The following is a 14,843-nucleotide window of genomic DNA, read 5'->3' as shown; positions in this document are numbered from 1 at the left end:
ATGCTGAAAAACGGCACCAGGTTTCACAAAAGCTCAATGTGCAGTGGCAGCTAAGAAAGCAAATAGAATGTTAGGAATTATCAGAAAATAAATGGAAAACAAAGATGAAAATGTTATAATGCCCTTATATTGCTCTATAATTCAGCCACACCTCAAATATTGTGTGCAATTCTGGTTGTCGTATCTCAAAAAAGATATAGCGGCATTAGAAAAGGAACAGAGAAGAGCAAAAAATTGTTATATCACAAGTCCAGATATAATCAGTCCAGAAAATTAAGGTGGAAGGAGAGATCTTCGCAGTACTCTATTCCATTTGAGTCACACGTTAAGAGGAGGTGCTGAAAAGTTCTCAACCCAACCATGGAAAACCATGGGAACTTAGGGGAAAGTGGTACCAGAAAAGAAATGGATTAGACCAAAAGTTACACCAGAGTTACTGTGGACTGAATGGCAAAGTTCAATTAATGAACTTGATTATTCATCGTCCGATACAGTGGTGGAAGGTTGGCAATCGTCATTAGCTGAGGCATTAGATAGGGTGTCACAAAATGATTGTGAAAAGGAAGCAAAGATGTGGGTGACATTTGCCCTCTGTACTTCAAGGCGTGCGTAAGAGGTTGCATAAGAAAGAGAGAGAATGGCATAAGTGCAGAACTGAGGAGTTGCGAGCAGAATATCTGCATCAGTTGTCAGATTATAGGGAGCAATTAGATATGCACAGGCAAAAGTTCTTTTGGGAAAAGTTGAGCCGTGTCCTGAATCGGCCCCAAGAGTTATTCCAGCTGGTTTGGAATTTAACCAGCAAAGATGAGATCTCCCCACTAGACATACCGTTTATAGTGGATGAGTTGAACAACTATTTTGTGACAAAGGTAGATAAAATTATAAAGGGTATTCTGCAAATTAATGAAGAAAAAAGGATTATGGCAGAGTGTGGAGCGATGTGTCATCTAGAGATCAATGTTCACCGACGATATTGCAAGATTTGCAGGTAGGGCCTATGATTACACGGATGATGAATTTAAGTTTAAGTGAGGGATTTGTCCTGCAGATGTTAAAGATTTCAACAATTAAGACCCTAGTGAAAGATATGAAATTAGGAATGGGTGAGTTAACAAACTATAGGCCAGTGCTATTGAAAATCCTTGAAAAGTTGGTGTATCTGCAGCTGGATCACCATCTACAAGCAAATAATATCTTGGATGTTCACCAATATGCCTTTTGGTCCCATCATAGTATGTATACATTGATAGCATCACTTACTGATGAAATACAATGCGGATTTGATCATGGAGAGGAATAAATCATGGTGTCATTTTATATCTCTGCTGCATTTGACATCCTGGACCATGATAACTTATTGGAACATATTTCAGCATGTGGGTTAGGTGGCACAGTTCTATCATGGTAGAGGTCATTTCTCCAAGAACAGAGGCAAAGGGTTTATGTGCATGGAAGGATGTCAAACCCAAAAGAATTAAAAATAGCAGTACCACAGAGTTTGTTGCTTTCAGCAGTGCTGTTCAATGTATATATTATACCGCTTTGCCATTTATTATGTAGCCATAGAGTATCTTATAGGGTATACGTGGACGACCTATTATTTTTCTTCCCTAAGGGAGAATCGATGATATTGATAGGCTAGATTTTCTTATGACACAAATCAGACATTGGATGTGCACCAATAAATTGATGCTCAATGTACAGAAGACAAAAATAATGCATTCAGCTTGAGCTTCACAGTCAGTCTCTACCATCAGTTTGGATCCTTAATTCAATAATTCTGTGGTCCTTAGGATTTCGGTACTTAAGGATAAGTCTTGATCCTCAGCTGTGTTACACTTTATCAGAAAAGTCTATTTTAAGCTATATCTTTTGAACAGGCTATATCGCTATTTGCCTTGGAACAATTACAAAACCATCCTGCAAACAATAGTGCTGTCGACTATGGACTTCTGTAACATAGTATTGTTGGGTATGCCTCAAATTATGTTGAGCTCTCTGCAGGTAGCTCAGAATTCCATTATTAGAACTCTGTTTAGGCTGAAAAAACATGATCATGTGTCTGAGTTCTATTATAAGCTGTACTGGCTGAGAATTGAGTTTCGGATCAGATATAAGCTCTTACTTCTGACCTATCTGAGTGTGCAAGGTTGTGCTCCTGGCTACCTGGTGCAGTGTATAACCTCATATAATTCTCTACCACAGTTATGCTCCTCAACGCATCGTGAACTGATGATACCAGCAAGAAGAGAGGTCAGATTTCAAACAGTCAAGAGAGAGTTTCTTTCATGTGCTGCCCCTGAAGAGTGGAATAAATTTCCATCTTACATTAAGAAGCAGGCAAGGGTGGGGGAATTTAAAAAAAAAAAAAAAACTATTGAAACGACATTTGTTTTGTCTCATGAAGTATGTAGGCTGAGTATGTATTTGTCTTCTAAATTCATGCTGTGGCTGGTTCATTGGTGTTTAGTGTGAAAAAGAATATGTAATAGCCCAGTTCTATGGATATGATGGTTCTGATTATGTATTGTGAAACTTTTATATTTTTTTAGATGCTTGTATGTAATTTTATTGTGTATGTTGTTTTGTGCTCCGCCTTGATAAAGGCAGAATATAAATAAACAAACAAACCAAGAAGAGAATGATGTTGACATGGTTTAATCAATGGTTTTAAAAATGTCAAAACATAGATTTTCATTTCTGCAAATTGACACTTAACAAAATAAGATAACAATCTTTTCAGCTACAGTGGCAAAATAATGCTCAGAATTTAGGAAGTTGGTTGGATGGGCTGAGAACTTTTCAGCACCCCTTAATATACTATTATCCTAGGACAAGCAGGCAATATATTCTCACATGTGGGTGACGTCATCTATGGAACCCGGTATGGACAGTGCAAAAGTGTATTGTCACTTTAAACTTTTTGCAAGTTTTGAGACTGCACATTCACCAGTGCCTTTCTGCCCAATGTCAGCTCGCGGGACTATCAGTTCTTAGTTTACCGCAGAGCTAAGAAGCTGTGGCATTTGGAGTTCTTCCAAAAGTACGTCAAACTTTTATTTTTGTGCCTTCCTGGTTTTTTATTTCCTCATTAGTTAATTTTTTATTTGATTTTCAGTCTTTTTCCTTCAAAAAATTAAATTTTTTCCCAAGGTTCTGTTTTTGGACTTTCAACTCATCCCCAAGCCTTCCCTTAAGCTGGGAGTGTCGAACCTTTTTCAAATTCATTTTTGCTCAATGTCCCTGGACCATAGAGTTCTTCAAACTCATGTCAGCCGTCTTTCCTTCCATATCAAAGTGTTCTAGTGGATTCAAGTGGTGCGCTCAGTGCAACAGAACCATTTCAATCACTGAGCCACATAATTGGTGTGTTCGGTATCTTGGTCATTGTCGGCACTACTCTCAACTTCAAAAGAGGTCACGGAAGGCTTGACAGCTCCAATTCAAAAAAGTTTTTGGTACATCGGGAGCTTTGAGGATGTCCGCAACCTCCGATGCCGATACACAAGTTCCATCTTCAACATCAAAGCCGGCACTGACATTGACTCCTTGCTTGACATCTACATCATCACTGTTACAACCATCAGGAGATGCCAGTAAAAAGATTAAGAAGCATAAGCATGCTTCCCCTCCAAACATGCATCAGCATTATCCTAGGCATCCACACCATCAACGCATTCAAAAGATTGACACATGGGAACAAGGTCATCATCTTCATTGGTAGTGTCTCCTTGAAAGTGTGCCTCTTTATTGAGGTCACAAATGTCTTGATACCCAGTACCATATGTACCGATGGCTAGCACGGTAATAATGCCTTCCCTCCAAGATCAAATCAGGGAGATACTACAAAGGGAGTTGGCAGGTGTGTTACAGTTTCAAACAGTTCAAACCACTGCAATAACACAACTGCCCAAGCAATGCTCTTCGCAGACATTGAGAGCCAGGTCTCGCATTCCCCACTGGCATAATTTGAGGTTGAAGAGAGAGAGGTCATCAATACATCAAAGCTCTTCCTCTAGATCTTCATCACATCAACATTGTAGAGCATCTTGAAGTACATCTTGACATCATAGTCAATGCTTTTCTCCATCTCAACAGAGACCTTGACATTCTTCATCACCAACATCGAGGAATATGACTCTGATTTGTCACACCAATCCTCCTCTGAGTGTCCAGAGCTCTAGGCCAAAGAGTCATAAGGAATTTTGTCAGGTCCATCTTCTCCACCTCCTCACAGGAGATCACCACCAGAGAGTGATTTTAAAGATGGAACAAAATGATTGCAAAAATAAAATCACTAAACAACAAAGGTAAGAAAAATAATTGATTTATTTTCATTTTAGTAATTAAAACATGTCAGTTCTGAGAATTTACTTCTGCTGTCTAAATTTGCCACTGTATGAGTATAGAAGGAAATATGAGGGAGGGACGCTTTATGTGATTAAAAATTTTAATTGCGATTAATTGTGATTAATTTATGTGCAGCCCTAATATTAATAAAAATAAAGTTTAAGAAAAGTAATAATTCAAAACTGTGTTATGTGTTTACTCAGGTTCCCTTTGTCAACATTTTGTTTAAAAAGCTCAGAAACCATTCAGTAAGACATACATGAAATAATAGGGGAAATCTGCGTGGTAATGGCCCCGAAGCCCATAGAGATTTAAAGGGCTTCGGGGCTGTTACCACGCGGCAGCCGCTAGCGCAGCTTTGTAGAAGAGGGGGATACTTTTTCACATCACTGTATATGTGATATGTACAATTAGAGTGATAGATTTTAAGATGTGGAGAAATTTCAAGTAAAAATGCCATTTTACTTTGCAGTTTTTCTGTTGTAAGCAGTACCAGAATTTGTACGAGTTTCTTGCCAATGAAGAAAAGAATTTACTGAATGAAGATGAAATTGAGCCTATCTCTACTGGACCTCGTAAATCCTACATTAGTGAGATTGAAGGACAAGAAAAGCTTCTCCATGACAAACAAAATATTTTATGGAGTAAATCTAAAACTGAGGCACTTACCGGTGCCCAGGGTGACCTTGAAAGACAAACACGACCAGCAAAAGAAAGTCAGAAATTTCCCCAAAGTAAACAAATGAAACTGCGGCAGGAAGAGCCTCTATCTGTTACCTCCCAAAAATCCCTACACAGTGAACTTGAAAGACCGAGAGGAAAGAAAAAATATGATCTTTCTGATTATTCTGATAATGAAAAAGATAATATGGAGAGAAAGAAGAAAGTCAAAAGTCTTCAAGCTCATAAATCTCATGAGAGAAGTCTTGAAAGAGCAAAGGAAAAACAGGATCTCTCTGACTTTTCCGATGATGTAGATCATCTGCAAAGGGGAGATAAAACCAAAACTATTAAAGCTACCCCTCGTAAGTCTTTTTCCACTAAGCTGAAAAGACAAAGAGTAAAGAAAGAACAGGATTTCTCTGACTTTTCAGATGATGATCATTTCCAGGAGAAGGATGAATCCAGTACAGTTTCAGTTGCCCTTCGTAAGTCCCAGAAAAAGGATGAAACCAGCTCGCTTTCCAATGGTGATACCTCTGACATTTCTGATGATGACAAAGATCATGTGCAAAGAAAGGGTAAAACCAAAACTCTTAAATCTACCCCTCGAAAGTCATATGGCACTAAACCGAAAAGGCACAGAGAAAAGAAAAAACAGGATTTCTCTGACTTTTCAGATGATGATCATTTCCAGGAGAAGGATGAATCCAGTACAGTTTCAGTTGCCCTTCGTAAGTCCCAGAAAAAGGATGAAACCAGCTCGCTTTCCAATGGTGATACCTCTGACATTTCTGATGATGACAAAGATCATGTGCAAAGAAAGGGTAAAACCAAAACTCTTAAATCTACCCCTCGAAAGTCATATGGCACTAAACCGAAAAGGCACAGAGAAAAGAAAAAACAGGATTTCTCTGACTTTTCTGAGGATGAAGATCATTTCCAGGAGAAGGATGAATCCAGTACAGTTTCCCTTCATAAGTCTCACCATGAAAGGCAAAGAATAGGGGATGAGCAAGATCTCTCTGACTTTTCCGATGATGAAGATGATTATTTGCGAACAAAGCATAAAGCTAAAGCTGATAAGCTTAAAAGACAAGTAAGAGAAAAACAGAGTCTATCAGATTCTCCTCTAGATAAACAAAAAAAGTTGTTGCATAAAGACAAAACTGAGTCTGTCTCCAGTGCCTCCTATATGCTCCACGAGGATGAGCCTGACAGTTTATCAACAAAGGAAAGGCAGAAGTTGGCTAAGCCTCGCTATGATAAACAAAAGAGTTTGCAGCAAGATGACAAATCTGAGACTGTTTTCAGCACCCAGCATAAACCTCACCAAGATGACCTAGATAAACAAGGACTACAATCAAAGGAAACACAGAAGGTCCAGGAACTTCCCTATAGTGAAGAAAAGAGACTATGGCAAGAAGATATCTTAGATGCTCTTGATAAGTCCTATAGCAAACAGCAAACAAAGGAAAAACTTGCCCAGAGGTGATGTTTACTAATGAATGAACTAATTAGTCTTTCCTAGATAAAATTGTATAGTATAAGAAATATATAACCTTAAAACAAAATGGAAATGTTTGAAACTAAGAACCCTGTTTAAAGTACAGTAGGGGGTTTGCAGTTACCAGTAAATGCCAAAATCAATGTGCAGTAACTGCAAAGCTTCCATAGTAATTATTGTGGATGCTCCAGCATTATGTCATTCAGTTAGTACAGTGGTCTCAAACTCAAACCCTTTGCAGGGCCACATTTTGGATTTGTAGGTACTTGGAGGGCCTCAGAAAAAAAATAGTTAATGTCTTATTAAAGAGTTTGAGACTACTGAGTTAAGGGGAATGGTTAATCTGCTGGCTGGGTTGGAGGGCAGAGGGGAGAACAGGACAATCAAGCCATTGTGACATCACTGATGAGGTTGGCTCTTATTGGTGGAATGAGGCATTATGACATCACAAGCTCAGCTCTGCTTCCCAAAGACAAACAGGATGTCATGGTTACAGTTTAGCCAGTGGTCTCAAACACAAACCCTTTGCAGGGCCACATTTTGGATTTGTAGGTACATGGAGGGCCGCAGAAAAAATAGTTAATGTCTTATTAAAGAAATAACAGTTTTGCATGAGGTAAAACTCTTTATAGTTTATAAATCTTTCCTTTTGGCTAAGTCTTAATAATAATATTGTAATTTTTAGATAAAGAGACATATGATCAAGAAACTGTTTTATTTTACTTTTGTGATTACGATAAACATACCGAGGGCCTCAAAATAGTACCTGGGGGGCCGCGAGTTTGAGACCACTGGTATAGAAGAAATGTCTTAACCGCGCATTAACTGAATGGCAGATAACAATGTAGTTAACTACACTTCTTGAGGTAGCATTGACTGTGCTGCATTACCTTCTACATTAATAGTTAATATGCATTAACTACCTGCACTTTAATTGTAAGGTACGTTACCTGTTCACTCCACAGCTCTTTCTTTGTGAAGTGGTTTAACATGAAAATTGATACGTTCTAACTGTTGAGGTGCTGTATTAACTGTTTGCCAGGCCCATGCTGCTAGTTCACTGTATTTTCCACATGAACCACCAAATAAGCTTATGCTGGGTTTTACTAAATGGCACTAGAGGTTTTTTGTTTAAATTTGTTTTTATGTTTTTATTAACAAGAAAGAACCACAAACCAACAAATGCAAAATGGCTGACAAGAGCACTAGAGGTTTTTAACACAGGTTGCTGAGGTAAATGCTCCGACGCTCATAAGAATTTTACCGTGTTTCCCCAAAAATAAGACCTAGCATCATTTTTGGGGTAGGTCTTAATATAAGCCCTACCCCAAAAATAAGCCCTAGTCCCAAGATTCACCAGCAACTCTTCAACTCGCCCTCCAGCCACCGCTGCTCAGCCAAACCCTGCTGACCCTCCGTCCTTCCCTCCCCGCCGACCGCAACCGAGCCCTAACCTTCATCTGAAGCTGCGTCGGGCCAGCAGTACTCTAAACAGGCTGCTTGGCCTTATCCGTCGGGGGATTTCACTCTGCCGGCCTGTTTAGAGTGTTGCTAACCTAGCGCTGCTTCGGATGAAGGGTTCACTCGCGGTTGGCGGGGAGGGAAGGATGGAAGGTCAGCAGGAGTTCGGCTGCGTGGGGGGGGGGGCGAGAGGGTGCTCAAGGGTTCTGCTGCAGAAAGGATGCTGCACATGGGATGGGAGGGAGGGTAGGAAGGATAGAAGCTGGGCGAGGGAAGGATGAGAGGGAGGGAAGGATAGAGCTGGGTAAACTTCTGCTGCACAGGGGGATGGGAGGGAGGGGAGGAAAGAAGCTGCACATGTGGGGGAGAGAAAGGAAAGAGGAAGAATTGGGGTGAAGGAGAGGAAGGGAGAGATGATCATGTGCATATCCTGAAAATAAGTCCTAGTGTCTTTTTTGGGCCCCAAATGAATATAAGATACTATCTTATTTTTGGGGAAACACAGTATGAGCATCGGAGCATTTACCTTGTCAGCCCATGCTAAAAACCTCTAGTGCCATTTAGTAAATAGGGGTCTAATTATTGAAGAATATGCTACTAGAATAAACAAAATAGGCATGTTTTCATATATCACTTTTATGTCTAATATTCCATTTCCCTCCTTCTCCTGCCAAAGCACAGACAGTCTCCTGACATATCTGTGAAATCTCTCTTTCTATGGGCAGATTTGGCTGAAATTTGATGGCACTTCAGTAAGAGACCTGCCTCAAAATTGATAATCCCCTTGTCCTCCTCCCTACACACAAAATAAAAAAACAGCTAGGCCGTTAATCCACAAAAACTAAGGTGAAAAATTATGGCTTATTATTTTAATTTTTTTTTTTTTTTTACTGTCACACTAACATAAGAGCATAAGAATTGCCATATTAGGGACATACAGTAGGTCCTTTAAGCCTAGTATCCTGTTTCTAACAGTGGACAACCTAGGTCACAAATTTCTAGCAAGATCTCAAGGAGAAAACCAGATTTTGTGCTGCTTATCTTAGGGCAGTGTTTCTCAACTCGGTCTTGAAGTACCCCCTTGCCAGTCAGGTTTTCAAGACATCCACAATGAATATGCACAAACTTGATTTGCATACACTACCTCCATTATATGTAAATTTCTTTCATGCATATTCATTGTGGATATCCTGAAAACCTGACTGGCAAGGGGTACTCCAGGACTGAGTTGAGAAACACTGTCCTAGGGATAAGCAATAGATTTCCCTAAGCTATCTCAATAATGGCTTATGGATTTTTGTTTTAGGAAATTATCCAAACCTTTTTTAAACCCTGCTAAGCTAACTACTTTTAACACATTATCCAGCAACAAATTCCAGAGTTTAATTACATGGTATTTATTGTCCACACCATTTATTTATTTATTTTGCCTCTGAAGCAGCCTATTTGGGCAAAATATGGCCACGTTGGGCAATTATATTTTAATTTGATCAAGTGTTCTAGTACTAATAAATTATTAGATTTTACATTATATCGTATCTGGTCTGCTACCATAGTTTTTCATCAAAATTGATAATGCCCGATACCAAATTGCACCACTATTATTTTCTCTAAATAATGTGGTGTTTATATATTCCTCTTTTAATAGTTTACACAAGTTAACACAATGCTACATCAAAGCAACCGCAGTAAGGGCAAGATGTGCAAACAAGATTTTCCCATTTTAAGGGCAATTCTGTAACTAATTTCCTGTAGGTAAGTATCCCTCTGTGCACAAATGTGTGCCAAAAAGTATCACTTGCCTGCATTAACACCCTAAGCTCTATTCTATAAGGGTGCATGAAAGAACTATAGTGTGCAGTTGTAATGGGGAGCACACACATAGGCAGAGCTATCACTTGCACATGCAACTTACGGAATACTGTTAAGTCATATGTGCCCCTGTTGCATTTGGATGCCTGCACTTACACCAGCTTTATGACTGGTATAACTGCTTGCCCCTAAATATAAGATGTGCCAATGCTGAGTTACACTAGTATTCTTTAATGGCATCTTGGTACCCAAATGCCATTATAGAATAGTCACTCCTCGCACATCATCAGGGCTCTTACAGCAAGGCCCCCATTTATAGGCTTGTCACTTTTGTGCCTATAAAGAAAATACTTAGGGCTCCTTTTACTAAGCCACATTAGGGCATTAATGCACGGAATAGTGTGCGCTAAATTGCATTGAGCTGGTGTTAGTTCTAGCCGTGTAGCACGGGTTTAGCACGCGCTAAAATACGTGCGCTAAAAACACTAACGCAGCTTAGTAAAAGGAGCCCTTAGTGGTGGTTATTTTAGAAGTTTTATTCTTGTTTTGGACATCTGAAAACTAGCATTTAGATGTCCATACAGCATGGACATCAAAATCTTGATTTATATGAGGGTAGATTCATAAGTCATGGCAACTATTTTTTTCTCTTGAAAATACGCCAACACTGGAAATATTATTTATATATATATATATATATATATATATATATATATATATATATATATATATATATATATATATATATATATATATATGTATATATATATATATATATATATATATATATATATAATGTTTAAAAATGTGTGATTATGTACTTCTTAATGTTGCCACCAGATAAGAGATGAGTGCAGCAGGCATCACTGGTAGGGGAGAAGCAAAAAACATGACATTTGAAATCATCATTTTATTATGGCATACAGTGTACAACAAAGCACAAGTGCAAACTGTTTAAACTGTTAACATCCTCCCTATTCTCCCGATCTCAGTCCATGTGACTTTGATCTGATTCCTAAAGTGAATAAGCATTGTGTGGGAAACATTTTGCTAATGAATAGGACATTTTAACTGCATTTCGGTGAGAAGTGGAACACATTAGCAAATCAAATGCAGTTGATTGTATTCACTGCCTTCCCCATTGGTGGCAATGCACCATGGACAACCTGGGAGACTACTTTGAAGGATGTAACAATGAAACTTGTACTTTGGTGTTTGGAAGACATTGAGACCATCACACTGCGAGGAGATACAGTGCTGGTGGGAGACTTTAATATGCCCAATGTGGACTGGAACAAACCATCCACTGCAACCAGCGGCAGCAAAAGGCTACTAGCCTCCATGCAAGGAGCATGCCTCAAGTAGATGGTATTGGAACCCACCAGGGACCAGGCAATCTTGGACCTGTTTCTCACCAACGGAGACAGTGTCACAGAGGTATTGGTAGGAGACACCTTGGCATCCAGCAACCATAACATGGTTTGGTTCCACCTCAAGAAAGGATACACTAGGTCAAATACATCAACTAAGGTCCTAAATTTTAAAGGTAGACTACGTCTACCAAATGATGCAAAATCAAAGCACGACGGACAATGTAGAGGAACTATGGACGACTCTGAAATCTACCCTGCAAAAGCAACCGACATATACATAAAAACCGAGAGCAAATGACGCGGAGATCTCAGAACTAGTAAAGCAAAAAAATAAAGCTTTCGTTAACTACAAACAATCACAACAACCAGAAACTAAAGAAACCTATCTGGCCAAATCCAGAAAAGTTAAAACAAACTCAGGATGGAAGAGAACATAGCTAGGCAGGTGAAGAAAGGGGAGAAATCCTTTTTTAAATACGTTAGCGACAGGAAGAAGAGCACAAGCAGTATTGGGCGGCTAAAGAAACCTGACGGCAAATTTACCGATTCGGACGCAGACAAAGCAGAACTACTCAATAACTACTTCTGCTCAGTCTTCACCTGCGAAGCACCAGGATCTGGTCCTCAGCCACAAACAAAGGGGAGTTCAGAGGACCCTTTCCGGGACATGGAATTTACTGCGAGTAAAGTCTACCACGAGTTATCAAAACTAAAAGTAAACAAAGCTATGAGCCCGGACAATCTACACCCTAGAGTACTTCAAGAATTGAGTGATGTCCTGGCAGAGCCATTAGCTGTGCTGTTCAATCTTTCCTTAAGCAAAGGAAAAGTTCTCCTGGAATGGTAAACGGTAAACGGTATTCCCTCAAAAACATCGAGAGTGACCAACGTTATCCCGCTCCACAAAAAGGGATGCTGAAAATTATAGACCGGTGAGTCTCACATCAATAGTGAGTAAACTCATGGAAAAGTTGCTCAAGAACAGATTGGACACATTTTTGGATGATGAAGGATTAAGGGATCCCCACCAGCATGGCTTTACAAAGGGAAGGTCTTGTCAATCCAATCTGATAAGCTTCTTTGACTGGGTAACAGAAAAACTGGATGGGGGTGAGTCCCTGGACATCGTGTATTTGGACTTTAGCAAGGCTTTTGATAGTGTTCCACACCGTAGGTTATTGAGCAAAATGAACACGCTAGGACTAGGAGAAACACTGACAGCATGGGTAAAAGACTGGCTTAGCGGCAGACTTCAAAGGGTAATGGTAAATGGTATTCCCTCAAAAACATCAAGAGTGACCAGTGGAGTGCCACAGGGCTCGGTGTTGGGCCCAATGCTGTTTAATATCTTCGTAAGGGATCTGACTCGGGGACTTCGTGACAAAATCGTATTATTTGCCGACGACGCTAAACTTTGCAACGTTGTGTGCAGGGCAACAGAACCTGGCAGCGCTACCAGACCCAACACTATGGAGCAGGACCTACTTCTGCTGGAACAATGGTCCAGTACTTGGCAACTAAACTTTAATGCCAAAAAATGTAAAGTAATGCATCTTGGAAGCAGTAATCCATGCAGAACATACACCTTGAATGGTGTAAAATTAACAAGAACTACTGCAGAAAGGGACTTAGGAGTACTCATCCGGGACGATTTGAAAGCTGCAAATCAAGTGGAGAAAGCTTCAGCAAAAGCTAGACAAATGCTGGGTTGCATCAGAAGGAGCTTTATTAGCCGAAAGCCTGAAGTCATACTACCATTGTACAGATCCATGGTGAGACCTCACCTGGAGTACTGTGTCCAGTTCTGGAGGCCGCATTATCGGAAAGATGTGAAGAGACTGGAGTCGATCCAGAGAATGGCCATTAGGATGGTCTCAGGACTTAGGGATCTCCCTTATGAGGAACGTCTGACCAGACTGCGCCTATATTCTCTCGAGGAGCGCAGAGAAAAGGGGGACATGATATAAACATTTAAATACATCACAGGCCGCATTAAAGTGGAGGAAGATATCTTTTTTCTTAATGGTCCCATGGCGACAAGAGGGCATCCGCTAAAACCTAAAGGGGGAAGATTTCATGAGGACACCAGGAAGTACTTCTTCACTGAAAGGGTGATTGATCGATGGAATGGTCTTCCACACCAAGTGGTCGAGGCCAGTAATGTGCTCGACTTCAAGAGACGTTAGGACAAACAAGTGGGGTCGCCACAGAGTCATGCTTAAAAGATGGACTCTTGGGAGAGGAGACTCTAGAGTAGGCAAATTTGCTGAGGGAGGGTTCTTGAGTGAGCAGACTTGTTGGGCCGCCGGCCCTTTTCTGCCGTCATACTCTATGTTTCTATGATTCTATTTTGTACACTAGTATGCCATAATAAAACAATGATTTCAAATGTCGTGATTTTTTCTTCTCCCCTACCAGAGATGCCTGCACTAATCTCTTATCTGAAGCAAAATTGAAAAGTACTTGTCATACACTTTCAAACACATATATTAGATTTCCAGTGTTAGTTCATTTTTGAGAGAAAAACAATAGTTGTCATGAATCAACCCTCGTATAAAGCCAAGATCTAGCCATCTAATACTGCAGGATGACCATATGACAAGGGGCATATTTAGAGTAGGACTACGGAGGGGCCAAAATATGGGTGTCCAACTCCAACCACATTAGAGGAAGGGATATCCATATCTAAAAAGATGAATGTTGTTTCAAGTAAATTCTGTACCAGAGATTAAATATCTTTCCATGGTCTGAACAAATAATTTATTCTCACCATGTATTAATTGGCAAATTAAGGCATAGTAATTGGAAATCTTCCTTTTTAACTATTGGAGGCAGATCTCCATTTCGCTCTAACTCTATAAAAAGAACTTCTTAGGAAATAGACGTTTTGCGATTGCAACTATTTTTAATGCAACCTCGGCGTATTCTAGCCATTAAAGGAAGCCTTCTGGAACACGGAACGTTCTAGAACATTCCAGGAGGCTTCCTTTAACAGCTAGAACACGCCGAGGTTGCATTGAAAGTAGTTGCAATCGCAAAACGTCTATTTCCTGAAGAAGCTCTTTTTATAGAGTTAGAGCAAAACGGAGATCTTCCGTCGTATCACTTCTGGATGGCCGGGTAGAAAACTAGACCTGAGCTAAGTACTATAGATAAAATCCCAAACAAGGGTGCAAATATATACATACATGCATAGTTCACACAATGCCATTTTTATTGGTGCCCATAGAGGCAATTGTATTTAAAGAACAAAAAAAGAATAATAGTAAAAGTTTCTATATAAAATAAAATTAGAAATTAAAAATATAAAATATAAAAAAGAGACATTTGGACCGATGATAGCCCACATGCAGGTTATTAGCCAAGACTGGTTCTAACGGCAAAATAACTGCGGGCACTTGAGATCCAGAGTCTCTTATCTGAAATATTATTTGCACAGACATTCTTGATCTAGCATTAGCCTATTCCTAGATTACTGTAACATCATCTGTTTAGCAGGATTACACAAACAGTTCCAGAAACTAAGCATTATCCAAATCATCGCTTTAAGGCTCATATTCCACCTGAAAAAATTTGATCACATAACACCATTTTATAACAGACTTCACTGTCTGAAAATGGAGAACTGAGTACTTTTCAAATTCGGTTGCCTCCTCTATAAAGCTCTTAACAGTCTA

At 39.7% G+C, this 14,843-nt stretch overlaps 1 protein-coding gene across 1 annotated transcript in view; it reads left to right on the top strand.

Moving 5' to 3' along the window:
• Positions 1-14,843, top strand: part of ERICH6 (glutamate rich 6) — a 50,895-nt gene that overhangs the window by 12,725 nt on the left and 23,327 nt on the right. Inside the window, exons 8-9 of the mRNA XM_033958240.1 lie at positions 2,209-2,256; positions 4,826-6,504. Coding sequence (XP_033814131.1) covers positions 2,209-2,256; positions 4,826-6,504 — 1,727 coding nt within the window. The remainder of the gene's footprint in view (positions 1-2,208; positions 2,257-4,825; positions 6,505-14,843) is intronic.

Source organism: Geotrypetes seraphini, chromosome 9 (genome assembly GCF_902459505.1).
Source record: "Geotrypetes seraphini chromosome 9, aGeoSer1.1, whole genome shotgun sequence".
NCBI lineage: Eukaryota > Metazoa > Chordata > Amphibia > Gymnophiona > Dermophiidae > Geotrypetes > Geotrypetes seraphini.
Note: the sequence above shows the minus strand (reverse complement) of the source record. Positions and strands in the feature narration are given on the sequence as shown.